Raw genomic sequence first — 26,184 nt, forward strand, 5'->3', positions numbered from 1 at the left:
CAGCCATTTGCAGCTGCAGGGAACTGCTCGATGGGAGCACCCTGTGGCCCTGCTGACCTGGGCAGAACAGCTCAGGAGCACGGAGCCCACAGATGAGCTTGGGAAAGCAGCACCCTCAGCTCTTCAGGGCACGGCGCGTTTTCCAGGCTCGGGTTTGTAGTTCATCATTTCTTACAGACATTACACATCGGTGAACTTGAGAAATGATCAGAATCAGCAGGAAGGCAGCCAGATTGGAGAGAGATCGTCCATCAGATCCCGAATTCTGGCTGGGATCCTGCTCTGGAGCGTGAACACGAGCGGGCAGCGCGTGTCTGGCAGCCCAGCTGCAGGGCAGGCAGCGTGGGACACGGCCCCAGCCCCTGCAGCGTGGGCAGCTCTCCCCCCAGACTGGGAGGTTTGTGCTCCCAGAACCAGCAGGTTCTGTGCTCCCAGCTCCAGAACCAGCCCTGGTCCTGCCCCGCTCCCGGCTCACACCCCGCGCGGAGCCGCGAGCGCGGCGCCAGGCAGCTCTGAGCAAGCTGAGAGAAACAACAGAAGGAGAGAAACAAAGCAGCACGGGCAGCTGGGCTCGGTGTGAGCTCCAGCACCAGCCCTGCCTGCCCAGCACAGGCGCTGGAAGCTGGGACTGCTCCTCCTCCAGGGTCAGAACACGGCGCAGTCCAGGGCTCTGCCCGTGGCTGGCTCTGGGCAGCACTCGTGTGTGCAGGGGGGAATGATTGCCCAGCTCAGCCCTGAAGGTGCCCAGCTGGGAATTCAGAGCACCTGTGCCCTCCCAGGAATGACTGCCCTGCTGACCAGGAAAGCGTTTGGGCTGGCTTCTCAGAAAAGCAGATGATGCTCCAAGAGCTTTCCTGAGTCAGGGCCTGACGAGACGATGGGAGCAGCCAACACCAAAAGCTCACAGGCAGGACTCTTACTTCATCATCCAGCCTGTCCTCTGATGTGGAATCCGCTGCTGCTTCTTCCCTCTCTTCCTGCAGTACCTTTTCTGCACAGGACAGGGTGTCAGCAGTGGCAGCCAGGCTGGCTGGCTGATCTGTCCCTTCCACAGCCAGAGGGGCGGCTCGGGGCTGCCTGGCAGAGCTGGGCACGTCCAGCCCTGCTGTGCTCCTTTCCCCCTCAGACAGAGGCAGCTCCTCCGCTGCAGAGGCATCTCCTTCCACCTCAGCATCTTCTTTGTGCACTGCCTCATCCCCAGCAGGCTCCTGCTGCTCGCCCTGGGCAGACAGGCTGCTGCCAGCCTCTGCAGAGAGGAGCTGAGCTGGAGACGGAGGGCACGCGGCTCCAGAATCCAGGGAAGACTCTGCCACTTCTTCAGGGTGCCTCGATTTTAAGGATTCCTTCTAGGCAGCAAGTCAAACACAATTACAGAGCCAATATTCTCTCTGGGGGATGCAGGAGTCAGGAACAGCACAGGCTCTCCTACAGCAAGCAGCACAACCACAAATCTTTGGGTGACTTCAAGGCCTGTTTGACTTCTTTTCACACAGTCCCGTTCCAAGGAGAGGGACTCCACTGACATCATCTCACTCATTTCTCGGGCTCTGACTTTTTTTGATCTGTTGCTTTTTTATCACAGGGTGCCAGTGGATAAGAGTGGCTGTGCAAGCCCCTGTGAGCACCCACGTGCCCCACTGCAGGCCCTTCTATGCTCCCACATTGGATCTGTCCGGTGAGAGATGGAAATTTGTAAGAGACCACGATGGGACATTTCACTTCTGCCTGGCATTTCAAGCAGAGGAGAGGAGGCAGGATCTCCATCCCACCTTCCAGTGGGACAGACTGAGGGTGGGCACTGACTGAAGGCAGCACTCAGAGCTCAGCAAGAGCCTGTGACTAACACAGGAGGCTGAGAGATGGGGGAAGAACAGCCCCAAATTAAAGCTTAGTCACCCAAAGGTTCAGCTGCCTCTCCAGCAGCGGGGAGGCCACAGCAGTGCCCAAGGAGAGGGGAACAGCCAGGAGAAGGCTCCCTCATCAGCATGCAAACAGAGCTGCTGGCACGCCCCACTTCCTCACTGTTTTATTAATGCCACGGTGTCTTGTCAAACACTGCCTGCATCCTGTGCACGCCGTGTTCTGTACACTGAGCGCATATTTTAGCGGTGTATTTTTATCAGAGGGCCTCTGGAATGCTCTCAGCTCCCAGGCCAGGCTGCAGCGCCCCTGGAGCACGTCCTGAGTGTGTCACTGCTCTGCCACTCCTCCCCGGGGCTGGGAGAGCATCCAGCAGGATGGAGAGGGCAGAGGAGTCCAACTCCAGGCACTTCCCAAAAGTCCTGCAGCTCTGGGGCTCAGCTGCAATCCCCTGGCACTGACAGCTCCCAGCCCCTGGCCAGCAGAGTCCCAGAGTCACCAACCAGCCACACGAGGGGGACAGCAGGACCCAGAGAAAGGTGGGCACAGGGAAGTTCTTTAGCCACCCTCGTGCTTCCCCTTTTATGGGGATTAGGGAGGCTGGAAAGTTTTGCTCCCTTTGCACAACTTGCTTCAGAGTTCTCCTGAGGACATCCCACCAGGAGACCTGACAGTGTCCAGGACATCCCAAAAGAGGCCAAGCAGGGCTCTGATGCTGAACACAGGATCACACACACCCCAAAATGTACCAGCACACCGGCAATGCTGTGCACACAAAAGGACTTCTCTCCAGGCAAGTTCACCTGAGCTACTGAAATACCCCAGAATAATCTCTGTGGCTGGCAGAATCCTGTTTCAATGGCAATAACAGGCAAACCTTTTGTTAGCCTCACACCTTGATGATCACAAATGCAACTCTGCAGAAGAGGGACCCGTGCCAGTCAGACCCACAGGAGGAGGAGGAGGAAGAGGAGGGAGGTTTTTCCTCCTGCAACAACAGACTAGAGATTTTCTCTGGATTTCAGAGCTGGACAAGTCAGTTGGGTTATAACTGGCTTTGGGTGTTCTTTTCACAAGCTGTAACATTCTCCCCACCCTGAGTGGCACTAACTGCTGGGAAATCCCTGCCCATCCAATCACTGCTTCCAGTGAGCAGCATTAAACTTTAACCAGCCACAGAAACAAGCCAAGCAGCTGCAGCCACACACCACAACACCAGGAGCTGCCTACTGCATGCAAAGCCTGGGTGCAAGCAGGCCAGGGATGCCAGGGAGCCACTGTCACCTCTCCCAGGCTGGCAGCTTCCTCCTCGGGGCTCCCATGGGGCTGGGGAGCAGCACCAGCAGCACCAGCAGCACCAGGAGATGGGCTGCCACGCTCCTCCTGCTCCTCCTTGCTGTCCTCCTAGTCGGGGGGACACAGCCACTTGCAGGATTCCCCACACCACCTTCCCAAGCTGGAGGACTCGCCCACCCAGGACAGGTCACCACCCACCACACGCAGCCCCAGAGCAGGAAGGGAGCTCACAGGCCCAGATTCCCAAACATCGAGCTGCTGGATGCTTCAGTGCTGCTTTTCCTGCTGGCCAGCTCCATGAACTCACTGCTCCTGCTCTGAGCTCCCTGTGAGCAGTGTCTGGTGCTGCCTCTGCTCCATCCAACACCCTAGCTCACTAAAACCTCCTATTTCCCTCCAATACAGGCATCCAACCTCCAGCACTGGCCACATGAAGGCAGTTTTTGTATGAATTCACCCATTACTGCTTGATTTCCCCCTTAGGACTTGCTACACAAACCCTTGCCTGCTGCTTTGCAAGGGAGCTGGAGAGAGGCTTGGGAGCAGCTGAGGCTCCTCCTAGGAATGCTTTTCTACTGCCATCTCATGGAACTACAGAGGAATTCTATCTTCCAGTCGGGCACTGCTGTCTTATCACCCATCTGGGTTAACAGCCTGGCTGTTGGGCAGCAATTGCCTTTCCATAATAGATTCCCAAAGCCCCATCCCCACGGCACTGAAATGCCAAGACAGCTCTTTGTTCCTGCAGACATTAACATTTCAGCGAGGAACTGGGCCCCCACAGGCTGCTGTTGTCTGGAGATGAGAGAGTCAGGGCTCCCTTTGTCACATCCACTTTAGCATAAGCCTTTGCAGATCCTGCCCAGCACCCTGAATAGGTTCTCCAGCAAAGTACTTTACAGCTTAATTTTCCTGTGCTGTGAAAAGGATAAGGAAAATACTCTAAAACACTTTAAAAGAAATTAATTTGCCTTTCAGATACTGGAACAGGATTTTCAAAGCGGAGAGAAAGGATTAATGTCAGCACAAACAGTGGGGCCAAATCAGCAGAGCTGCTTACAACGCACTTCCCATTGTGCCCTTGTCATCCTAAGCCTGATCCCAGCTAAGGAAGTGCAGGGAAAGCACAGCCCCTGCACAAGGCCTTGGCTGCACTGCATGCTCAGAGCCTCAGCCACGGGATTCATCCGCAGGCTGAGACGAAAGGAGAGCAGGTTTGTGTTGGCACAGAAAAGGAGCCACGTGCAGCCCCCCCTGAGGGCTCCTGTGGAAGCCAGGGACAGCAGCAGAGCATTGCCACAGGACGCTGCCCTCTCCCCTGCCCAGGGCCAGCACTGCAGCTGCAGCTGCCAAGGAGCCTTCCTCCACAGCCCTGACAAACAGAGAGCAGAATGGGAGTGCCTCTTCCTCACTGAGCCTTCCTCCACAGCCCTGACAAACAGAGAGCAGAATGGAAGTGCCTCTTCCTCACTGAGCCTTCCTCCACAGCCCTGACAAACAGAGAGCAGGATGGAAGTGCCTCTTCCTCACTGAGCCTTCCTCCACAGCCCTCACAGAGAGCAGGATGGAAGTGCCTCTTCCTCACTGAGCCTTCCTCCACAGCCCTGACAGAGAGCAGAATGGGAGTGCCTCTTCCTCACTGAGCCTTCCTCCACAGCCCTGACAAACAGAGAGCAGAATGGGAGTGCCTCTTCCTCACTGAGCCTTCCTCCACAGCCCTCACAGAGAGCAGGATGGAAGTGCCTCTTCCTCACTGAGCCTTCCTCCACAGCCCTGACAAACAGAGAGCAGAATGGGAGTGCCTCTTCCTCACTGAGCCTTCCTCCACAGCCCTGACAAACAGAGAGCAGAATGGAAGTGCCTCTTCCTCACTGAGCCTTCCCCCACACCAAGTGCAGCAGCACCTCTGACCCCAGAGCCTTTTCCTGATGCTCCCTGGACAAGCAGATTTCCCCCTTGCCTGCTCCACCTACCTGCCTTTATTTTCCCTGTCTGAGGATGAAGCAGAGCTCCAGCCTGGGCAAAGATGTCTCCTCAATCCCAGGTACCAAACCAAACCACTCCAAGCACAAATTTCCCTTCAGTGCCCACCCCACTGTCCCCTGTGGGTCACACCTGGCTTCCCACAGCCCCAGCCCTGCTGCTGAGCCTTCCTCTCCATCACTCTGCTCCAGGTTGTTCCTCTCAGAGGAAACTCACCCCTCTGGCACTATTCCTGCACCCTCATGCCCTGGCAGTGCCTCTCCCACCTGGGCAGCCTCCCCTGCCCATCCCATCACCCTGGTCTCACCTCAAAGTCAAAGCTGCCTGCCAGGGCTTCAACATCCAGGTACACGTTTTTTAACAGCCTCGAGGTCCCATGGAAACTCTGCAGGATAAAAAAAGAAATGGCCAAAACTGAGTTCTGGCCCGTGCAATGCCACAGGAGGGGTCCTCAGCAGTGAAATTGGGCAGCAGAGCCATGGCAGAGCACCTCCAGCCCGTTCACCTTGCAGTGACACCAGGGCAGGTGCTCACTCACAGGGATTACCAGTGAAAATAGGATCAGATGCTTTTGGGGAGCAAGCAGCACAAAGAAAAGAGAGCACAAATGAAAGCCCAGGGGCAAATGGAACAGCCATTCCCAGGGGAGCACCAGGAGGCTTCAGCACTCTGCTTACAGCCAGGGCACACAAATACCTCATTTTCACTCTCTTCATCTTCATTTCTCCATTTCTCTGGCACTGCCACATTCAAGGAACTTTTCTCTTCACAGATCAAATCCAGCAGGTTCTTGGTGTGGCTGGTGGGCTTCGGGATCTCTGCAGGCTGTCAAGGCCAGGAGCCAGGGAAGTGAGAGGTCAGACAACAGGAGAGGGGAGATAGAGACCCACTGAGACACTGAGCTGCTGGGTCCTGGCAGGGAGGTCAGATTCCTACCACTTAACGTGTTTGTTTATTTTTGAAGGTGTTTATATCTATGTTTTGCACGCATTTTGCTTTGGTTTCCTTTAAAAGGTCAATTTCTTACCATTTAACAAGATTTATTGACCATCAGGTCACTTTCTAGTAATAAATAAACAAAGCATTCCACATGGCTGCAAAACTTACACTCACCAGGACAATAGGTCTTTTGATTTTATTCTTGAATAGAAGAGTGAAATTAGTTTATCAAATTGTATTATCTGCATTTTTTCTCATGTTTCATTTGGACACCAAATTCTACTAAAACTTAACACACTTTTTTCCCTCCTCAACAGATATTGAAACAATCCTTTCAACCTGCCAAAGACAGCAGAGGAAAGCCCACCACTAATTTAGCACTAGAAATAGAAGAAATGCAATTTTTTAACATACAACAGGAGATCACGAAGTGTCCCCACACCTGTGACCCTTTGCAGCGTGCTTCCAGGGCACATTCCCAGGGAGGAGGGAGCCTCACCAGCGTTCCTTCCTTGGGGGTGAGGCTGGAGTCCACCACGTTCCCCAGGTCCAGGCTCAGGGCCCCGCGGAGGGCGATGGAGGAAGGTGGGGTGAGCCCACGGAGAGGAGAGAGGCTGCCCAGGGGAGGCTGGATGGGGGCCAGCTGGGAGCCTGGGGGCTGGAGGAGCACAGGAGGTCACTGGCAGGACAGCACGGGTGTGCAGCTCACACTCCTGACCTTGGAATGGGACAGGGAGCTCCCCTGGGGCGGTGGGACCAACCCTGCTCTGAGACCCCTCACCCAGCTCACGGGACAGGGGAGGAAACAGGGTCTGAGTCACTCTCACACTTGGCTTTCCAAAGGCCCATCTGAGTGGGTCCTGGACACTCCCCTCCCTCCCAGACACACCAAGGGTGGGTGTTCACCACAGAGTGTCTTACGGCCAAAATCAAAGGTGCTTGTGCACCCAGTGCTCCCACCCAGCTGAGTCACTGCCCATCACCTGGCTCTGGGGTCACAAGGCACTCTGTGTCCTCGTCATCCTCTGCCAGCCCTCCCCAAAGCACTCAGGCAGAGCCTACTCACAGGGAGATGCTTCAGGAGCTGCTTCTCCTTCTTGTCCTTCTTCTTCTCTTTCTTCTCCTTCTTGTCCTTCTTTTCCTTCTTCTCTTTTTTCTCCTTCTTTTCCTTCTTCAGGCTGCCCCGTGCCAGCAGCTTCTCCCTCTCCCGGATGACCAGCTGCTTGTAGTGCTCATCACAGGGGTGCTCCCACGTGGACAAGCCACTCTCAAAGTTGAAGAAATAGATGTCACCCCCTGCGATATCCTGGCTGCAGGGCAAAAACAGCAGGGAAAGGTGAAAGAACTCAAATTAAAAATACAGCTGCACAGGCCAGAGCACCTCTGCTGATGGTGTGAGCACCTGAAGCTCAGGGAAGAGGAGTGTGATGTTTCCAGGAGGTCACACATGTACCAGCGTGGGAAGGAGCTCTCCCAGGATGTCACACCCAGCTTCCCAAACACTTCTTCCCCTTCTTCTGCCACCCCAAAAAGCGCTGAGCTCCTGATCCCCCACCAAACCCAATCTTCTGCCAGCTGGAAGTTGTTCTCCTTGTCCTGTCACTGGGAATGCCCAGCACAGCTGCTCCAGAGCTCTCACCAGGCCTTCCACTCGGGGGGCATTGGGGTCACCAGGCACTCCCTGGCCAGCCACAGCAGCTCGGATTCCTTGTCGGGGTCAATCCCAATTGTTGGTGCAAAATCCCGGATTTCTGGGGAAACAGAGAGCAACCTGTGAGCTTGGTCTACCCCACAGAGCCACCCCCCTCAGCTAAAGCTGTGGGCACACTGGGAAATCCCGAGCCCAAAGCCAGCAGCAAAGTCCTGTGTGCCTGTGGAGCCAGGCAGGGGCCAGGGGCAGTGACACCTCAGAGTGACATTCCTCTGCCTAATCTAAAATCCCCTGTGTTCTACCCTCTCCAGCCACTCCAGAAACCAGTCCCTGTTTCCTGAACACACCTGGAAGTGACCTGCATGCCTGAATCCCTTCTCCCAGCCCCTGGGAAGAGGGGCTCACTCACCCTGCTCCATAGGAACGTAGGAGTCATTGTAGTCTTCTTCCAGGATGAGCTGGTCCCCGATGCGCACGGCTCCTGCCATGGGTGCCACACCTGGCGTGGGGAGGAACCAGCACAGAGTCACAACTGCCCTCAGGAAAGGCAATTCCTCAGCCCCAGCACACGGCAGAGCCCCTCTGCTGCAGCACACACAGCAAAACTGAACCAAAGAGCCCCCACACACTCTTCCATGGGCTGTGGAAACGGAGAGCAGAGCTGAAGTGGAACAAAGTTATAATCAGATCCCCCAGGCCCCCCAGTTCCTACAGAAAAGATGCTTCAGGCACTTCTTCACCAGGAAAAAATAAGCTGAAATGAGACAGGGAAGAAAGAGAAAGCAAGCACCTTTCCCAAAGCATTGTTCGTGATTTAACTCCCAGAGCACACCACAGCTGGGCCCTTCCAGCCCACCCAGCACGGCTCACACAGCTGGGATTCACCCAGCTCACCCCAAACGTCCTCACTTGTGGCTCTGTGTGGCCACATTGGGCCAGCACAAGCACTGGGGAACCACAACTGCTGCTCAAACACACAATTGAATGCCAAAGTCAAACATTTCAGCCTAAACCCCCCAAATTCTGAGTGCAAAAAGCATTCCCTGCTTTCCTCGGGAGAGCCAGGGGGTTGTGGTACCTGCCAGGTACCCACAGTGACAGCACCCAGAGCAGGATCACCACCTGTGACACGGCCAGTGCTGCCCTCTCCACCTCCCCGTGTCCTCAGCCCACTCTGTATTTATAACTCTTATGTAAAGTCTCAGAAGCAGCAACTAATCCTGGCCCTGCCTGGCGAAGCTATTCTCAGGAGATCCAAACCACATCAGCACCACTCCCAAAAGTCCCCAGTCAGAGCATTTGGTGTGGGCAACTCACTCAGGGCCTTCTGTTCCTTTTTTCCTCTCCCAAAACTATCTCAGCCCCGTCTCCCATCCCTGGCGTTGGCCCTGGGGGATGAATTATGGGCTCACTCCTCTCCTGGAGAATCTGCCTCGCCACAAATGGGGGGACATCAGTGCGACATTTCAGTGCTTGAGGGGCAGCTACAACAGATGGGGACAAGGGAGAAAGGCTTTAAACCGAAAGAGGAGGATTTAGGTGAGATCTGGGGAGGGAATTCTTTCCTGTGAGGGTGGGGAGACCCTGGCACAGGGTGCCCAGAGAAGCTGCGGTAGCCCCATCCCTGGAAGTGTTCAAGGCCAGGTTGGATGGGGGGCTTGGAGCGAGCTGGGATACTGAAAAGCCCATACCCATGGCATAGAGTGGAAGTGGATGATTTTCAGGTTCGTTCCAACCCAAAAAACCGTTCTAGAGCTCTGTGCAAACAGAACCGAAGCCTCAGTGCAGCCGCCGCCGCGCCAGCCTGGAGCCACGGAAAAAGCGCGGCTGGCAAGGAGGACAAACAGCTATGGTTGATAGGGTAGTTGAAAAAGTAGGAAAAAAAGCCATTTTCGCCCGTATCACGACAGCACCCACGCGACACACGCACAGCCCGGAGCCCGCGTGGGGCGGGAGGCCGGAACCGCGCGGCGCGGGGCCGCTCCCCGCAGCCCCCGCTCACCGAGGGGACCCTCCCGGGGCCCGGGCCCGGCTCCCTGCCGCTGTGGGGCCCCTCCCCGCCCGCCGCTCACCGTGGCGCGGGCCCCGTCCGCCGCTCCGCGGGTGCCGCCGGTTGCCGGGAGCGCGGGAGCCGCCGCGGCCGCTGCTCCAGGGCCCGCCCCCTCCCCGCCATTGGCCAGCGGGACGATGGGCGCCATCCCATTGGCCGCCGGGGAGGCAGGATACATGACGTCACCGCGCCGGGGCCGCCAGGGGCTGCGGTTGCCATGGCGACGCGTGGGTACCGCCCGCGTCCCGGCCCGGTCCGTCCCGGTGTGTCCCGGCGTGTCCCGGTGGGGCGGGACGGGGCAGCGGGACGGGCACGGGCAGGGGGACCGGCCAAGGGCCGGGGGCACCGGGCAGGGCCGGGGCGGGTCTCTCGGTGAGCGCTTCCGCCGGCGGGCGGGCTTTCCGGGGCGGGTCCGTGCGCGCCGCCATGCCCGCCGCCGCCGCGCCGCCCGCCCGCCCCGGCGCGGCCGCCCCGCCGAGGCGCGGGGCGCTGCGGGCCCGCTGACCGCGTCCCCCGAGGGCTCCCCGCGGCCATGGCGCCCGCCTGGCCCTGGCTGCTGCTGTGGCTGGGCGTCCTGCGCGCCCTCCCGGCCCCGCCGCGCATCCGGTTGCCGCTGCGGGGCGGCGCGGCCCCGCCGTCGGGGCTCCGGCAGCGCCGGGCGCCGCTGGACGCCGAGCCCGACAGCGCCGGCAGCTTCGTGGAGATGATCGACAACCTGCGGGGCAAGTCCGGGCAGGGGTACTACGTGGAGATGACGGTGGGCAGCCCCCCGCAGAAGGTGAGGTGGGAGGGGATCCTCCGCATCTCTCGCATCCTCCGCATCTCCCTCATCCCCTGCATTCCCCTCACCCCCGGGGGCTGCGGGTGCCCCTCCGGGCCGGTGCGGGGCTGCGGGGCGCAGGGCAGAGGCGCTGCGGGTGCCACCATGGCTTCGCGTGCCTCTCGCCGCACGGCCCGGGCAGCATTCCTGCTTCTCATCGCTCCGGTGATGCTTTTCCTGCTGCATTTCGGCTAAAACTGGCCGCAGGGCCCCGCCGAAGGTGACCCCAGCGCTCCCGGGGCTGCCCGGGCGCTCCGAGCGCGGTGGCCGGTGCTGCGTGTGCCTCTACGTGCGGGCGAACCAGGCTGCATCGCTCCATCCCTCCCTTCCCGCTCCATCCCTCCCTCCCTCCCTGCCTCCATCCCTCCCTCCGTGCCTCCCTGCCCGCTCCCGAGCCGGAGGATGCCGCTGGAGCTGGCGCGGGCTGTGGGCGGCAGGGGGGTGGGATGTGGCTGCGCAGCCCCGTGCCCGCCTGGAGCGGGCACATGCAGGCACGGAGGAGCCCACGGCCGAGCTGTGCTTGGCACCTCCTCCCAGCACAGCCCCGGGCGCAGCTGCTGCCTGGCTCTGCGTGCTGCTCCCGGCCGGGGAAATTCTCCAGAAATCCTCCCGAGCTCGGCTTTCCCGGGGACCTCGTGACGGCTTTCACTGCGCAGGAGTTGGGGCAGCGTGGGGAGGCACAGTGCAGGACAATGGGATGGCCTGGATGGAAAGGGAGCCCACAGAGCCGGCAGAGCAGGCGTTGGTGCGTCACCAGGCTCTGATCCTGCTCCATCTTTTTGTCAGCATCCCTCACATGCTGCCCAGCTCATGTGGCACCGTGTGCCTGCCTGCTGGGGACAGGGCGAATGCTGAGGGCCAGCACAGGACAACCAGCTCCTCCCCTCTTTTATGTATGAGACTGGGGAGGTTCCCACTGCTAAATCCTTTTGTGCCCATCCTGATCCCCATTGCCACCAGCAACAAGTCTGGCCCAGGGGTCCAGCTTGGTGGTCGAGGCTCCAGGTTCCTCCAAGCGCAGGGCCACATTACCTCATGCCTGCCATCACCACTTTTTGGGTGCTGCCAGAACAGCCAGCACCCACACAGGCTCTGAAATAAAGGCTGGCTTTCCCCACGAGCTGGCTGTGCTCTGTGTGCGTGGTGGGAGAGAGCAATGGGAGCAAGAAATGGACGGAGGGATGATACCACTGCCATGGAAATTGCATCTCTGGGAGCACTATTCTGTTGTCCCTGTTTGCCTGGGATATATTGCCTGGCAGGGTGTGTTTAGGAGGAAAAAAAAGGGAGGAGATTATTTCTAAAATCTGGTTTTAAATGTGATTTCATCATCTCCTGCCTGCCACGTGTCGCAGCTGCCAGATAATTTCCATGCGAACCACCTGTTCCAGGCGCTCGCGTGTTCCGGAGCCAGCCACCCTTTGGGCAGCATCTTCCAGCCTTGGATTGCTTCCAAATGCAAACGTGGTGCCTGTGTGTGTGTCTGTGTGTGTGTGTGTGTGTGTGCTGGAGCAGAATCCCTCCAGGCATTGCAATGGAATGAGAGGATTCATGTGAAAGAGTTCTGCTGTGCCTCTGCAGGAAATTGGGAGCCTGTTTGCCCCGGGGTGGGTGCATCCTTCCCAAAGGCTCTCACACAGCTGGGAGATGGTGATCCATCTCCTCACCTTTCCTTTCACCTTCCCGATGCTGACAAGGAAGTTTCTGTATCCCCTTTTGCTTTAATTTTGGTTCTGAGCCGTGCTGCGCTGCCAAGTCACCGTCAGCAGCTGATTGCTCACACATTCCATGTGCCCAAGCATGTTGGTTTCTCTGGCTCCCCAGAATGGGCTGATTCATAAACACACAGGGGAGAGGGGTGAGCTGAGCAGCAGGAGCCAGTGTTTTGGGACAGATGGCACAGGCTTGGTGCCCCAAGAGCAGCACACAGCTCTAGGGACACGCATGGCACGGAGCCAGTGCTGCTGCTGAGGTGCCTGGAGGGGCTGTCACTTCTAGGGACAGGTTTCAGGCAGTGTCCCTGCCACACATGTCTTGGCCTCCCCAGTTCACGTGCCATGTCCTGGCCTGAATGGATGGCTGGGCTGAGTCTCAAGGATCTGGGTCCTCTCCACGTGGGTCCTGTGCGTGACCCCTTCAGGAGGATGGAGCCTGCAAGAGTAAAAGCCCTCCCTGCCTCCTCTTCCTGCAGCGTCAGCTCAGCAGGTCCTTCTCCAGGGAAACCAGTCTCCTCTGGGTGCCCTGGGGATTGCAGATGAGCTGTGTGGAGCAGGTGGCCCCTGATGGCACAGAACTGGGAACAGCCCTGGGAATGCAGCTGCTGGGTTGCCAGGCTGTGTGGTGGGTGCTGAGCTGGCACCTGCCCAGGTGGGTACTGAGGAGATGAACGTGCTGCTCTGGTCTTTACCCACAGCCTGAAACGCTCCCCTTGGCAGGGAGGTGGAGCTGGGGCACTCAGGCCATGCCAGTCCCTGTCAGGGAGAGCACTCGGCAGCTGCAGCCGGTGCTGCTGCGATTAACACAAGCGCATTAACCTCCTTCCTCTGCCTCTGACTCCACAGATTAGGGGCCAAAGCCCTGGAGCTGCTGCCTGGTGCTGCTGTGGAGCAGCTCCTGGGTCTGGGGCCAGGGCTTACCCTGAGCTCTGCTGCCCAGCAGAGCCAGGAGGCTCGGACAGCCCTGCTCCCACCCGGGCAGTCCCACCCTGGCTATCCCCCAGGGCTGTCCACCCTGGCAATCCCACCCTGGCTATCCCCCAGGGCTATCCACCCCGGCAATCCCACCCTGGCTATCCCCCAGGGCTGTCCACCCTGGCAATCCCACCCTGGCTATCCCCCAGGGCTATCCACCCCGGCAATCCCACCCTGGCTATCCCCCAGGGCTGTCCACCCTGGCAATCCCACCCTGGCTATCCCCCAGGGCTATCCACCCCGGCAATCCCACCAGGGCTATCCCACCCGGCCATCCCACCCCTCTCCTCACCAGGGCCACAGGCACGGGTCAGCTGAGGGCAGGATCAGGCTGGCCCACTCCTGCCCTGCCAGTGGGATGTTTGCCAAGCGTGGTAATCCTGCCCAGGCAGGGATGAATCGGGAGCAGGGCTCGGCATATGGGTGGTGATTAGCGGGCACAGGGACCTGCAGGGGCTGCCCACCAGCCATCCTTCCCAGCAGCTGTGCCAGCAAATCTGCTCTCCTGGCAGGGGGAGCCTGTGCACCCTGTGTTGCTGCTGCTTCTGTCTGGCCCCAAGACACCTGCCAAGTGGTTCCTGAATCCTGCCTGTGGATTTGGGGGCTGAGGCCGGGCCGTGCTGAGCGAGGAGTCACGCTCTGTTTGCACAGTGCTGGATGGTGTTTGCTCTTTGTGCAACTCCCTGATGTCACTGCCTCCCGCTCCACCACCTCCTCTCCTCTCTGGGCACAACAAAAGGGGGTCCCACTGCACTTATGAGCCTTCCTGTCTTTCTTCCTTCTCCAGCTGAATATCCTGGTGGACACAGGGAGCAGTAACTTCGCCGTGGGAGCTGCACCACACCCCTTCCTCCGGAGATACTACCAGCGGCAGCTGTGAGTATTCTGGGAGGGACACAGAGCACAGCCTCTCAGGCACACTGCTTCTCCTTGCTGGAGGTCTGGCCAGACCCTGCCAGGTACAACCTGGCCTCTGCAATGGCTGGATGCACATAAACCCTGCTGGTCTGACTCGTCCCTTTGCCGCCGTTGCAGCTCCAGCACCTACCGTGACCTGCGGAAGGGAGTGTACGTGCCCTACACCCAGGGCAAGTGGGAAGGGGAGCTGGGCACTGACCTTGTCACCATCCCCCACGGCCCCAACGTCACTGTCAGAGCCAACATCGCTGCCATCACAGAGTCAGACAAATTCTTCATCAACGGCTCCAACTGGGAAGGGATCCTGGGACTGGCGTACGCTGAGATTGCCCGGGTGAGTCCTGGCTGACAGTCCTGGATGTCAGCACCAGAACGCTTCAGCTGCCTTTTTCCTTGTCCCTGTTTGTCCCCTGGGGCACGGCAGTGCTGTTGAGGGGAGCTCCCCTGGGTGCAGAGAGCTCCTGGTAAAGGGACAGCACTGACACATCCCTGTCCTGCCTCTGCTTTCTCCCCCCACCAGCCTGACGACAGCCTGGAGCCCTTCTTTGACTCCCTGGTGAAGCAGACACGGGTGCCCAACATCTTCTCCCTGCAGCTGTGCGGGACAGGCTTCTCTCCCAACGAGACAGAGGCCGTGGCCTCGGTGGGAGGCAGCATGGTGAGTCCTGCACAGGTGGCTGGGGGGTTCCTTTGTGGCCCTGCCAGTGCGTGGTGGCAGCACTGTCCTGTCTGCTCTGCAGATCATCGGTGGCATTGACCGCTCGCTGTACGTGGGTGACATCTGGTACACCCCCATCCGCAAGGAGTGGTACTACGAGGTCATCATCGTCAAGCTGGAGGTCAACGGGCAGGACCTGAACATGGACTGCAAGGAGGTGAGCAGTGGTGGGACCTGCCCCACGAGCCCTGGAGGCATCCAGCATTGGTCAGAGGCTAGGAGGGGAGTGGGCTGGGGTCCTGCACCTGGGTCACTCCTCCTCTTCTGCCCCCCAGTACAACTACGACAAGAGCATTGTGGATAGCGGGACCACCAACCTCAGGCTGCCAAAGAAGGTGTTTGAGGCTGCGGTGAAATCCATCAAAACAGCATCTTCGGTCAGTGAAACCCATCCCTTCCACACAGGCACGGCCCAGGGCAGGGCTGTGGGCAGTGTGGCTGCCCCTCACCAACCTGGCATCTCTGCTGCCTGCCCAGCTTGGCCCCGCTCACCTTCCCTTTCCCTCTGGTAGACGGAGAAGTTCCCAGACGGCTTCTGGCTGGGGGAGCAGCTGGTTTGCTGGCAGGTCGGCACCACCCCCTGGCACATCTTCCCGGTCCTGTCCCTCTACCTGATGGGGGAGGCCACCAACCAGTCCTTCCGGATCACCATCCTGCCCCAGGTGAGTGCTGGGCTGGCCAGACCCTGCCCAGGGAGCGTGGGCTGCAGAGGGCAGCGCAGGCAGGACACAGCTGGGTGGACACAGCTGCCTCCCGTGCCCCCTTCCCTGAGTGATCCTCTCCCCCTGCAGCAATACCTGCGCCCCGTGGAGGACGTGGCCACCTCTCAGGACGACTGCTACAAGTTTGCCATCTCCCAGTCCTCCACCGGCACCGTCATGGGCGCCGTGATCATGGAGGGTTTCTACGTGGTGTTCGACCGCGCCCGCAAGCGCATCGGCTTCGCCGTCAGCGCCTGCCACGGTGAGCTGGGCCCGCGGGGAGGGCGCGGAGGGGACGTGGGTGTGCAGAGACCAGAGCCTGCCTCCCTTTGCCACAGTGCACGACGAGTTCCGGACGGCCGCGGTGGACGGGCCCCACCTGCACTCCAACATGGAGGACTGCGGCTACAACATCCCGCAGACGGACGAGTCCACGCTGATGACCATCGCCTACGTCATGGCGGCCATCTGCGCCCTCTTCATGCTGCCCCTGTGCCTCATGGTGTTCCAGTGGCGCTGCTTCCGCTGCCTGCGGCGGGACCACGACGACTTCGCCGACGACATCTCCCTGCTGAAGTGACGGCAGAGCGCGGGCGCAGCCCCGGGGCCGCAGGTGAGGCAGCAGGGCAGGGGCCTCGCTCCGGGGGCTGGAGTGTGGCGGCAGCGTGGGGAGCTCACGCCCTGAGGACTCGGTGTCCATCAGGGCCAGCAGCCAGGGGAGCCCCAGCCCAGGCTCCGTTCATCTGGGAGCTGCAGCAGGAGCGTGGCAGCCGGGCGGTGGGAGAGCTCAGCAACCCCATCCTGGGAGCTGGGGGCAGCTTCTCTGCTCCAGCACCAGGACAGGACCAAGCTCTCCCACCCAGCCTTGCCTGGCTTGGTGGAGTGACGCTGCTGAGCCATCCCCTGCCTGTCCCCCTCCATCCCTGTGCGTCCCTTTCCAGCTTGCCCCGCCGGGAAGCTGCCAGCCCAGGGAGCTGTGCTGCAGCTGTGTCTCCCCTGTGACTCCCTGCACTGAGCCAGACTCCGGGAATCATCCTGGAGCCATCCAGCCTTGGGCTTTTCAGAGACAGCCCTGCAGGGCCAGCCTGGGCTGCCCAGACAGGGCTTTCCCTCCTGCCCTGCTGCCCCTACACTGCTCACTCTCACATTTCCCCTGCATTTTCCTGCCTTCCCAAGCTGTGCTGCTGCTGCTGCCAGCCCCAGGACTCCCTGCGCCTTCCTGGGACAGGCAGGAGCAGGCACGCATCCTCTCCCCACATCACATGGGATGGGAAACTCCCTGCCCTGGCTTCCAGCATCAGCAGTGGCTGCCATGCAGAAGCCAGTGCCAGGAGTGAAGTTCCCAGCCCTGGCATCGGCTGCTCCCCAGCCCACCCAGCCCTTCGAAAGCCATAGGGGAGCCTGGGCCCCCCCTGCAGCCCCCCCAGCTCACCACCGGCGCATCCCACGGCACAGCAGCTCCTCCCTGCTCACTCCACACGTCCAGGCCTGGCTGTGAGACACCCTGGCATGCCGAGGACAGGCGGCAGCTGCGGGAACTGCAGCATTTATTGTTTTGTAAACACATGATTGTATTTATTTTTATTTTTTTTTTACGAAGCGTGTCACTGGTAGCGCAGCTGCGCGTTGAGAGCGTGTACAGAGCCGGTCCCACGTGTACAGAGCACGGCTGCCTCTCACCTGTACAGTATATCCATATATCTCTATTTTTAATTCTAGCCCTGAAAGCCACTGTTCCAACATTAGGGGTCGGTCCTGTTTTGTTTGGAGTTTTTTTTAAATCTTTTTAGCCTTCTGCTCAGCCCTCGGCCACAGTGGGCACCGCGCAGGACCAGGGCTCACCCCGCAGCCGTGTGTGTGGTGGGAGCAGGTGATGGTGAGGGGCTCCCAGCTGGCTTAGGAGGGCCTGCAGGGCTGGAGCACGCAGAGCAGTGCCTCACAAGCCCAAAGGACCCTGAGCACAGAAGGGACCTCTGTCCTCAGAGAGGATTTTCGGTGTGTGAGGACAACCCCTCTTCCCCGTGCTGCAGGATCACCAGAGCAGACACCCGTGACCTTGCAGGCAGTGGTAGTGCTGTATTCCCTTGCTTCTCTGCCTCCAGCCTGGATAGGAAAGAGCTCAGACACGGAGATTGCACAATTGAAAGGCATCACTCCTCCTTGGACAAAGAGGGGATATCTGCTGTGCCAGGGCCGAGCTGGCGGCTGCCCCGCGGAGCCACCGGGTCAGGCAGGGGCAGGCTGAGCACCCGCAGCAATCACCGAGCATAGAGCTTGTTAATTAAACCCCGCAGCCAAACGTTTCTCTGGGAAGGCAGCGAGGGAGCCAGGAAACACAGGCAGAGTAGGAGACCAGCCAGCCCTGCACGGGGCACTGCCACAACAGCCCCCACACTGCCCCTGCTCACGCAGAGCCCCCCCGGCCCCAGCCTCGCTCCAAACCCCATCCAGCCACTCCCTGCAAGAGGGCAACGTTCTCCCCCCACCCTCGTGCCTGCCCAGGACCCCCAGGACCCCAGAGACTCTGTTGTGGACCACTGCCTTAAAACACGCCCCGAGCGTGCGGAGCCGCCTGCCCTGCGGCGGGTGGGCACCGGGGGCTCCCCTGCCCGCGGGGCAGAGGGGCTGCCAGCAGTGCCCAGTTCCTGCCACAGACCGCCAGGAAAGGGGGGGGATTTTTAGAGAGTCATTGCCAGATTTTCAGCGGTGCTGAGCACCTCGCAATCCCACCGAGATCCATGGAGAAAGGGTTGGTGAGCCAGCCCGAGCTTTAGGAGGAAGGACAGGAGGGGAACACAGGAATTTTGACAGGTTGGTTTATCCCGAGCTGCAGCGCAGCCGCGTCCGTCCGCTCCCTCCCCGGGCCCGGGGACAGCAGGGGATGGGACGGGACAGGGTGGGACCATGGGCTGTCGCTGGAGGCTCCAGTACTCTGTAACCCAGTGTCTATGTAAGAACAATGAATGTTAACACGGTAAATTATTATGACATTAAAATAAATGACCACGAAAAATCGGCTCTTCATCTGCAACTTGTTCACTGGCAAGAGGGGAAAAAGCAGGTGATGACTGGCAGGGATGTGGGGGTGGTGAGGCACCAGGTCATGAGGAATGGCCCTAGGAGAGGAGCTGATGGGAGCCAAGTGGGAAGAGGTGATTCCCAGCCAGCAGGGAACACTGACCCTCATTTGGAAGAAGCCAGCAAGGCTGCAGACTAAGAAATGAGGAGCTGCAGCAAATCACTGCATAATATACACACTTTATTTATGAATTTGTATGTTTACAGACTTTCTATACACACATTACCTATATAATAAAAATGTACATGTGTATACATGATCGTATAAATATAGAACTGTAGAAATCTTAGAACTGATCCTGTCTATTCACAGCAACTCCTCCCAGGGGCCCACGTCGTCCCAGCAGCCGTCATTTGAGGCTTGGGCAAAAGGGGCAAGTGTCATTCGTGTTGGTTTGTGCCCAGAATTTGATGCACTGGAAGAGAGAGAATTAGTCAAGAGCCACTGGCCATCAGAGGTGCCATCATTATCCACAGCACTCGCTTCAGGGGTGGTGTCCTTTGCTCCTTGCAGCCTCCATCACAAGGTCACCATGAGGAAGGAGCCCTTGTCACCCCTGCAGGACCATCAGGCTCTCCTCGACAGGAGTTCCATTTCCTTCAGGGGCCACTGCTGGAGGCCCCAGAGCTGTGGGGATGGGGGGTTGCCCACACAGGTGACCCACTGCCAGACCCATGGGACAGGAAAGTCTCCTCTTGCCAGGAGCTCCTGTCTGGCATCCCCAGCCCAGACACCTGGGCAGCAGTGGCAGCTCTCCCCTGACCCTGTGTTCCAGATCCTTCCAGACTGTCTTGCTCCAGCCTCCAACCCTCACAGACACAGCACAGGCTCAGGGACACAAGGGCAGCCTGTTCCTAAAGCCACCACCCGCTGGCCAGGCAGGGTGGCCCAGCCAAGAGTAAAGGATGGGATGACAGGATGCAGGGAAGCTGTTTATTGATCGTACCCTTCTCCTGGCAAGGTGTCAGGACAACAAGGACTCAGGAAGGATCACCTGGAAGGACCAGGAGGAGGCTCTGAGCAGCAGAACACACTCACCTCCTTGTGCAGCACATGAGAGCAGGCCATGGGGTGAAGGTCACCGGGCTGCACGAGCTTCTGGCACATCAGACACAGCTTACAGGCAGCTGGGGTCTGGGAGGGGCAGGGAGGGAAAGAAAGGAGCAGGCAGGGAAGTCAGACACACAGCTCTGACCACGGATTCAGCTGCAGCCCGAGGCCACAGCCCCCTCTGTCCACAGCCATCACACCCTGAGAGCCACCATCATGTCTCGTGTCCCTCTGTCCCAATGTGAAACCCAAAGGGTCTGTGCCCCCAATCCTCCCCTTCACCTCAGCAGCCCAGGCGGCTGAGGGAGGAGAGCTCCCAGCTCCAGGGGCTCATCCCATCCCTTCAGGACACCCCGGGCAGGCTCCCCCTCCCCACTCCCCAGGGAAGCCCAGCAGCCTTACGTGTGACGCCGTTCCTGGGTAGGCGACCTGGGCCGGGGGCAGGAACATGGGTGTGCTGATCTGAGGCAGGGGAGCAGAGAACATGGGGGCCCTGATCCGGCCCAGAGGCTGCAGCAAGGCAGAGGAGGCACGTCAGAACAGCCCGGGAGGAAAGGACAGAGGAGTCACCCCAAGGAAAACTGTTCCCTGCTTACACTGCAGTCAGCAGGACAGGGCACCCAGGGGACAGCCCTAATGCACAGCCCGAGCTCTGTGGAGAGCCAGGGAGCAGGGGCAGCTCTCCCTGCTCCCCAGGCAGCTCTCCCTGCTCCCCAGGCAGCTCTCCCTGCTCCCCAGGCCCCCTTGCAGCAGCCCCCAGGCTGTCCCACCTGAGCACCAGCCGCTGCCCGCTCCTGCTGCTCTGCCAGCTTGGCTGCCACCAGCTGGTTCAGCTCCTCCATGGTCAGGCCAGCCATGGTCCTCCGGGCAGTCTTGATCTGCTGCAGGATGTTGGTCAGCTGGGCCCTGCGTGGACAGCAGCCTGCTAAGAGCTCCTGGTCCTCACAGACTGGGATCCCTCAGCCAGCCTGCCTGGGGGAAGCCGTGTGCTTCCCCTCCACCCTCCAAGTGAGGTGAGCCACGTGCTGAGGAGCTTCTCTCCCCAAACCACTGGGGATAGAGCAGGGAACCCCCAGAGCCAGGCTGAGGGGGCTGTGCCCAGATATCCCTGCCATCCTGCAAAGCTCACAGCGATCCCCATCCCCAGCACTAGTGCAAACCTGATGGAGACCACCACCTCTGCCTGCCTCCCTTCCCGCAGACCCCGCCGACACCAGGAGCCCTCCTTCCCCTGATCCCAGCTCCCACTGCCCTCCCAAAAGCACAGCAGACCCTTACTTGTTGCACTGTGGGAACCGAGCCAGCAGCTTCTCCAGCAGCTTCTCCAGCTTGTCGGCCGGCTGGGGCCGGGGCAGCTCGGGGGCGACGCCAACGCCGCCCAGGCCGGGCGGAGGAGGGATGGGGGCAGCGGGGGCCATGTGGGGGCTGTGTGTGCCCAGCAGCGACGCCACCACCGGGCTGCTCCTGCCCTGGGAGGCGGGCAGGGGTGGGGAGGGCTGGTTGGGCCTGGACATGGCGGGGTTCAGCAGAGGGAAGGAGAGAGCCCGGGGATCGGCGCTCGGCATGACCATGGGGACAGGGACGGGCCCGATGGGGAAGGGGAGCCGGGGGGTCAGGGATGGGTTGGGCTGGAATGCCGTCAGCATGAAATCTGTCTGAGAAAGAAAAGCAGGGCAAGAGGGAAGGGCTGGTTAGAGTAAGAGCACCTGGAAGCAGAGCAAGTGCCTTCCTCTGCAGGCAGCAAGGGGGGAACTGCAGGCACTGGCAGCTGGAAAGGGAAGGAGACCCTTCCCCTCCTCTCTAGTAAGCCCAGACAGGGACTGGGTCACCCCACACATGCCCAGCACCAGGCAGGCTGTGCCAGGGCCTGGCAGCACAGAATGCCCGTGCTGAGGGGCTGGAGAGGCACTCACTTCTGAAGGCGGAGGAGGCAGCGTTGGAGTCGGGATCTGGGGGAGGCTGCTCAGCTTCGTGCCATTCCTCACCATCTGGATGTGGTCATTGAACTGATCCTGGCAGAGAGAGAAGAAAACAGGCACGTTTATCAAACCTGAGAAAGTCTGGGGCATTCCAAGGCAGGGGTGGCAGACCCCAAAGTGGCACTGTTTGGCTCCACAGAGGAATGGAGAGGAGCTGAAGGGAGGAACACCGTGTATGTGAAGGGCTGATCACTGTGTGTGTGAAGAACTGCTCACTGCTAGGCTGGGAGAGGTCAGCAGGAACTTACTCGGACACTCTGCTTGGTCATACGTATCCTGTTCAGCCTCATCTCCCACTCCTGCTTTGGCCTCATGGTCTCCAGCGTGGGCGGCGCAGACCTGCAAGCACAGCTGAACTTTCCCACTTGCAACTGTGCTCTCACTGGCTGCAGAGTGGGAACAGGCAACCCCCACACCCTCCTGGCTTCCCCTCCTCCAGCGGGGTGGGAAGGGCTCACCCCCAGGTGAGGCACCCCACAAGGCAGAGGGACTGACCTGGGGGACACACAGGGACACCACAGCCAACAGCACTGGCAGATGAACAGTGACAGGGGATAAGCACAGCCCCACACACCCTTGCTGTGGGACATTATTGAAACTCTGACCCAGCAAGAAAACCACCGGAAATCCTGAACTATTCCAGTCCAACCAAGGAAGAGGAGATGGGACACGGGGACACCTGAGTGACCCTCCCTGCCACTTCTGACACAACACAGACTTACTTGAGGTAGGTGAGGTGTAGCTCTGCTTCCTTTTCTGCTTCTTCTAGTTTCAACACCAGCAGCTCCTTCCGGCTCTCCAGGGACAGGATCTGTGGAGAGAGGCTCAGTTTTTGTACTCCCATTTCTTGCTGCCAGACCAGGCACTGGGCACGGCTCCCTGCTCATGCTCACTGCACTGACACGTGCTCATCTTCCCTCTTATCCCACAGAGTGGGACTTGGCCTTGCTCCTAATTTCACAGCACTGTCCATCACCCAGCTGGAGTCTCAAACCAACCACTTTGCAGGGAAGGAGTCACCTGCTCACCTCTGCTTTCCAGGCCCGCTCTGTCTCCTCAAGAATGTTCCTGTTGATTTCATTGTGCTGGTTCTTCAGCTTGTCCAGCTCCATCTCCCACAGCTGCCTGCACACAGAACAGAGCAGAACGAGCCCCCTCAGGCTCAGGCACTGGAATGGCCCCAAAGGATGGATCCCAGGAGCTCTGGATGGGCTGGAACAGGGAAGATCAGCAGTCTCCAGCCTGGGACACCAGCCCCAGCTCCCTGGGCTGTGTGAGTCACTGTCCCAGCAGTGAGCTGCTCCAGAGCACACAAACAAGCAGCGTGCAAAGACGCTGGGCCAAACAATGGGAACTCCCCTCAGCAAAACTCAGTCCAATCCCAGGGAAGATCTGAACCAGGAACCAACCCAAGCAGTTATGCTGTTCTGGTCCTGGAGAACTTTTAAGCTGGGCATTTCCACCTGTGCTTTGGGAACACCTGGAGCATCCCTGCCCAGCTTTTAATACCCAGAGTTTAGTGTAGCTGGACAGCTGTGGGGAACAGACAGGGAAATCAGTCTGCCCTAATTCTGGGGAGTTGAAATTCAATCAGAAGTCGCAGTTACAAGCTGAGTCAATCCACCAAGCACAAACACTAATCTTACAGGACAAGTATCCAGGAGTCTGCTTGTGACTGGGATCTAGGAAGATTTAATCCAGAGCCCTGATGCTGAAAGAGGAGATAAAACCTCCAGGGCACTGGGCAGCAGTGCTGGCTCACTGTCTGTGCTCTGTCCCAACCAAAGCATCGGATTGACTCTGAGGCAGAATGGCAGGAAGGAGCAGTGCTCTGGGCAGCACTCCTCAGGTGAGGGACAAGAGCCTTACTTCTCATCAGACTGCTCTGCAATCAGAGAGGCAATCTTGTTTTCCTTCTCCTCCTGCTCCTTCAGCAACCTGCACGGGAGAAAAGGGACAGCACAGATGGAATGCCACGGGGACAGGGCCATCATTCCAACGTCCCCAGGCCAACCCCACACCACGGGCTGGGGATGGCTCCCTGCAATGTGTGTGGGAAAACAGCCACCAACAGCCTCTGGTACAAATCCTGCTGTCTCATGACACTGCACAAAGGCTGTGGCACAGAACCAGGCTGGCTGCAGGCAGCTGTGCTGCTCCCCCAGCACATGCTCTGCCACAGTCACTTGGGGGAAAAGGGCTGAGCACTTGCAGGCATCACTGGAGGAGTTTTATCCAAAAACATTGCTGAGCCCTCAGAATAAAAACCAGACCTCTATGACATGACAGAATAGCTCCATAAAAATGCCAGTTCAAATACAGGGCCTATCCTAAATTCATCCATATACAGGTCTGACCTGAATACTTGCTGCTTCCTAAAAGTTTAAAACTCTTTGTTCCATCAGGTTTATATCACAGTTAAGCAAGGAAAAACACTTTCTTTTCTGTACAAATACCTTCTGCCTTTCTCACAGAGTTTCTCAATTTCAGCTTTGAGATCCTGCTCTTTCTGCAGGAATTCCTTCTTTTCTTTCTCCATCTTTTTCTTAGTCTCCTCTCGCTTGATTGTAACATCCTGAATGGCTTTCAGGATCTCCTGGAGTAAAAGAAGCGTCACACAGATACAGAGCAAAATTACCAAGTACTGGTTTTGATTTAAAATACATTATTTTTTGATAAATTAATTAATGAGATTACACAGTGAATTCTTTCTTTTTAGTAGAATCAGTCAAGATATAAATTGGTTATTATGAGGAAACTCAGGAGACTGATGCTCTGGACTACAGGTTCTCCTGCCTCTTTGTAAAGACTTTAAAATTAATTACAGGGCAGGTTAAACAAAAACAGTTCTTCACCAAGTACCTGGTGGTTTTTCATCTCCTCTTCCCTCCGCTGCTGCAGCTGCTTAAGCTGGACCTGCAGCTGATTCTCCACCTGCCTCTGTTTGTCCAACACCTCCTGGTAGCGCTCCTTCAGCAAGGCCCTCTCGGACATCATCTTGTCCTGCAGTGGAGAGCAAAGCTCCTCTGTAACAAGGACAGCCTGCAGCAGACTTCAAGGCTGACATTTGAGGGACTTGGAGGTCTTTTCCAACTGTAATGATTCTATGATTCCACTTTGGCAGGAAAAAAGCAGGAAGAACAGCTCCAGCTCCTGTGCCTGGGAGTGTGAGCGGCAGAGCCTGAGCACAGGGCTTTGATACCCACCAGGTTCTTCTCGATGTCCTGGTCCGTGTTCACATCCGCATCGGCCGCCTTGAAGTCGGTCTGTGAGGGGACATGATTGAGATCAGCCCCTGCAGTGACCACAGAGGGACTCCAGGCCCTCCCTGGGCACCTGCTCCAGTGCTCTGCCACCCTTCACAGAAAGGAGTTCTCTGCCATATTGTGATGAAAGTTATTTTAGTTTATGGCCATTGTTCCCCATCCTATAGCTGGGCACCAACAAAAAGAAGCTGGCACCATCCTATGACACCCCTTGGAGATATTTATATGCATTAATGGGATCCCCTCTCAGACTTATCTAGACCAACCAGGCCCAGCTCCTGCAGTCTCTCCTTATAAGAGAGATGCTCCAAACCCCTCATCATCTTCACTGCCTCTGCTGCACCCTTCTTCACTAGCTCCTTCTCTTTCTTGCATTGAGGAGCCCAAACCTGAACATAGCACTCCAGCTGTGGCCTCATTAGGGTCGAATTTTAATTAAAGATTAATTAAAATTCAAGCAGAAGACCTGGCTCACAGCAGCAGCTGTAAAGCTGCAAGTACAGATGTGTTTTACCATTCAGTCACGGCTTATTCAGTTCTTTGTCCTCCGGGTTCCCCAGGAGCCGTGCAGGGCCCCGGCCCCGCAGAGCACAACCCCGGAGCCCCGGGGAGCTGCACCCACCTGCACCGCGATGTTCTGTGACGGCCTGGCCGGGGCCGCCTCCTCGTCGGGCTCCTCGGCCGCCGCTCCGCTCTGCCCCGCGGCCTCCGCGCCGCCGGGCCCGGGCTCCGCATCGCCGCCGGGGTCGGGGGCGGCCGCGGGGTCCGCCTGCCCGCCGGGCCCGGGCTCGCTGGGGCTCTCCGGGGCGGAGAGCGGGCTCCCGCTGCGGAACGGGGACATCGCTCAGCGCTGCGCCGCGGCCGCATCCCGGCTCCATCCCGGCCCCATCCCCGCTCCATCCCGGCCCCATCCCCGCTCCATCCCGGCCCCATCCCCGCTCCATCCCGGCTCCATCCCCGCTCCATCCCCGCCCCATCCCGGGGCGCTGCCGCCCCGCCGGGCCCCCCCTTACCTGCCGGGCGGCGCGGCGGGGCCGGGCTCGCAGAGGCGCGGCGGGTCGGGGCCGTCGACCTGCGCCTGTTCCAGCGCCATGGGGGCGGCTGCGGGGCTGGGCCGGGCCGGCGGAGCGGCACCGGGCGGCACCGGGGGGCACCGAGCGGCACCGGGCGGAGCGCACGACCCG

General features: G+C 59.0%; 3 protein-coding genes across 11 annotated transcripts in view; 1 reads left to right on the forward strand and 2 right to left on the reverse strand.

Annotated features, from left to right (window-relative positions):
* The window catches only part of CEP164 (centrosomal protein 164), a 33,540-nt gene extending 23,628 nt beyond the window's left edge, over positions 1–9,912 (reverse strand). For 3 of the 8 annotated variants that reach the window (XM_059867162.1, XM_059867158.1, XM_059867159.1), the window contains exons 1-9: positions 9,802–9,912; positions 8,139–8,228; positions 7,718–7,829; positions 7,145–7,388; positions 6,521–6,736; positions 5,836–5,964; positions 5,447–5,524; positions 3,145–3,264; positions 921–1,346 (exon numbers count right to left, since the gene is read on the reverse strand). In XM_059867162.1, coding sequence (XP_059723145.1) covers positions 921–1,346; positions 3,145–3,264; positions 5,447–5,524; positions 5,836–5,964; positions 6,521–6,736; positions 7,145–7,388; positions 7,718–7,829; positions 8,139–8,217 — 1,404 coding nt within the window. In that variant the 5' untranslated portion in view covers positions 8,218–8,228; positions 9,802–9,912. The remainder of the gene's footprint in view (positions 1–920; positions 1,347–3,144; positions 3,265–5,446; positions 5,525–5,835; positions 5,965–6,520; positions 6,737–7,144; positions 7,389–7,717; positions 7,830–8,138; positions 8,229–9,801) is intronic. The other 5 variants (XM_059867166.1, XM_059867165.1, XM_059867161.1 and 2 more) reach the window with 4 other exon arrangements.
* A 384-nt stretch (positions 9,913–10,296) lies between these two features.
* BACE1 (beta-secretase 1) lies at positions 10,297–18,639 on the forward strand. The gene is made up of 9 exons (XM_059867171.1): positions 10,297–10,557; positions 14,077–14,165; positions 14,325–14,541; positions 14,728–14,865; positions 14,948–15,082; positions 15,201–15,302; positions 15,438–15,587; positions 15,717–15,888; positions 15,965–18,639. Exons 1-9 carry the CDS (start codon positions 10,312–10,314, stop codon positions 16,204–16,206), a joined length of 1,491 nt encoding a protein of 496 aa, XP_059723154.1. The 5' UTR covers positions 10,297–10,311; the 3' UTR covers positions 16,207–18,639.
* Positions 18,640–18,864: 225 nt separating this feature from the next.
* Positions 18,865–26,164, reverse strand: RNF214 (ring finger protein 214). Of its 2 annotated transcripts, none has more exons than XM_059867169.1 (15): positions 26,014–26,164; positions 25,623–25,824; positions 24,941–25,000; positions 24,597–24,737; positions 24,191–24,330; positions 23,604–23,672; positions 22,763–22,859; positions 22,457–22,545; positions 21,983–22,085; positions 21,669–21,767; positions 21,034–21,410; positions 20,526–20,661; positions 20,158–20,265; positions 19,744–19,839; positions 18,865–19,120 (listed from the first exon to the last, which is right to left on the reverse strand). In XM_059867169.1, the coding sequence occupies exons 1-15, from the start codon at positions 26,091–26,093 to the stop codon at positions 19,055–19,057; spliced, it is 1,863 nt and encodes a 620-aa protein (XP_059723152.1). In that variant the 5' UTR covers positions 26,094–26,164; the 3' UTR covers positions 18,865–19,054. The 2 variants fall into 2 exon arrangements, with proteins under 2 accessions (XP_059723152.1, XP_059723153.1); XM_059867170.1 differs by having other exon boundaries at positions 21,983–22,073; positions 26,014–26,161.
* Positions 26,165–26,184: the final 20 nt, after the last annotated feature.

The sequence above is a fragment of the Haemorhous mexicanus genome, chromosome 24 (assembly GCF_027477595.1).
Source record: "Haemorhous mexicanus isolate bHaeMex1 chromosome 24, bHaeMex1.pri, whole genome shotgun sequence".
Taxonomy (NCBI): domain Eukaryota; kingdom Metazoa; phylum Chordata; class Aves; order Passeriformes; family Fringillidae; genus Haemorhous; species Haemorhous mexicanus.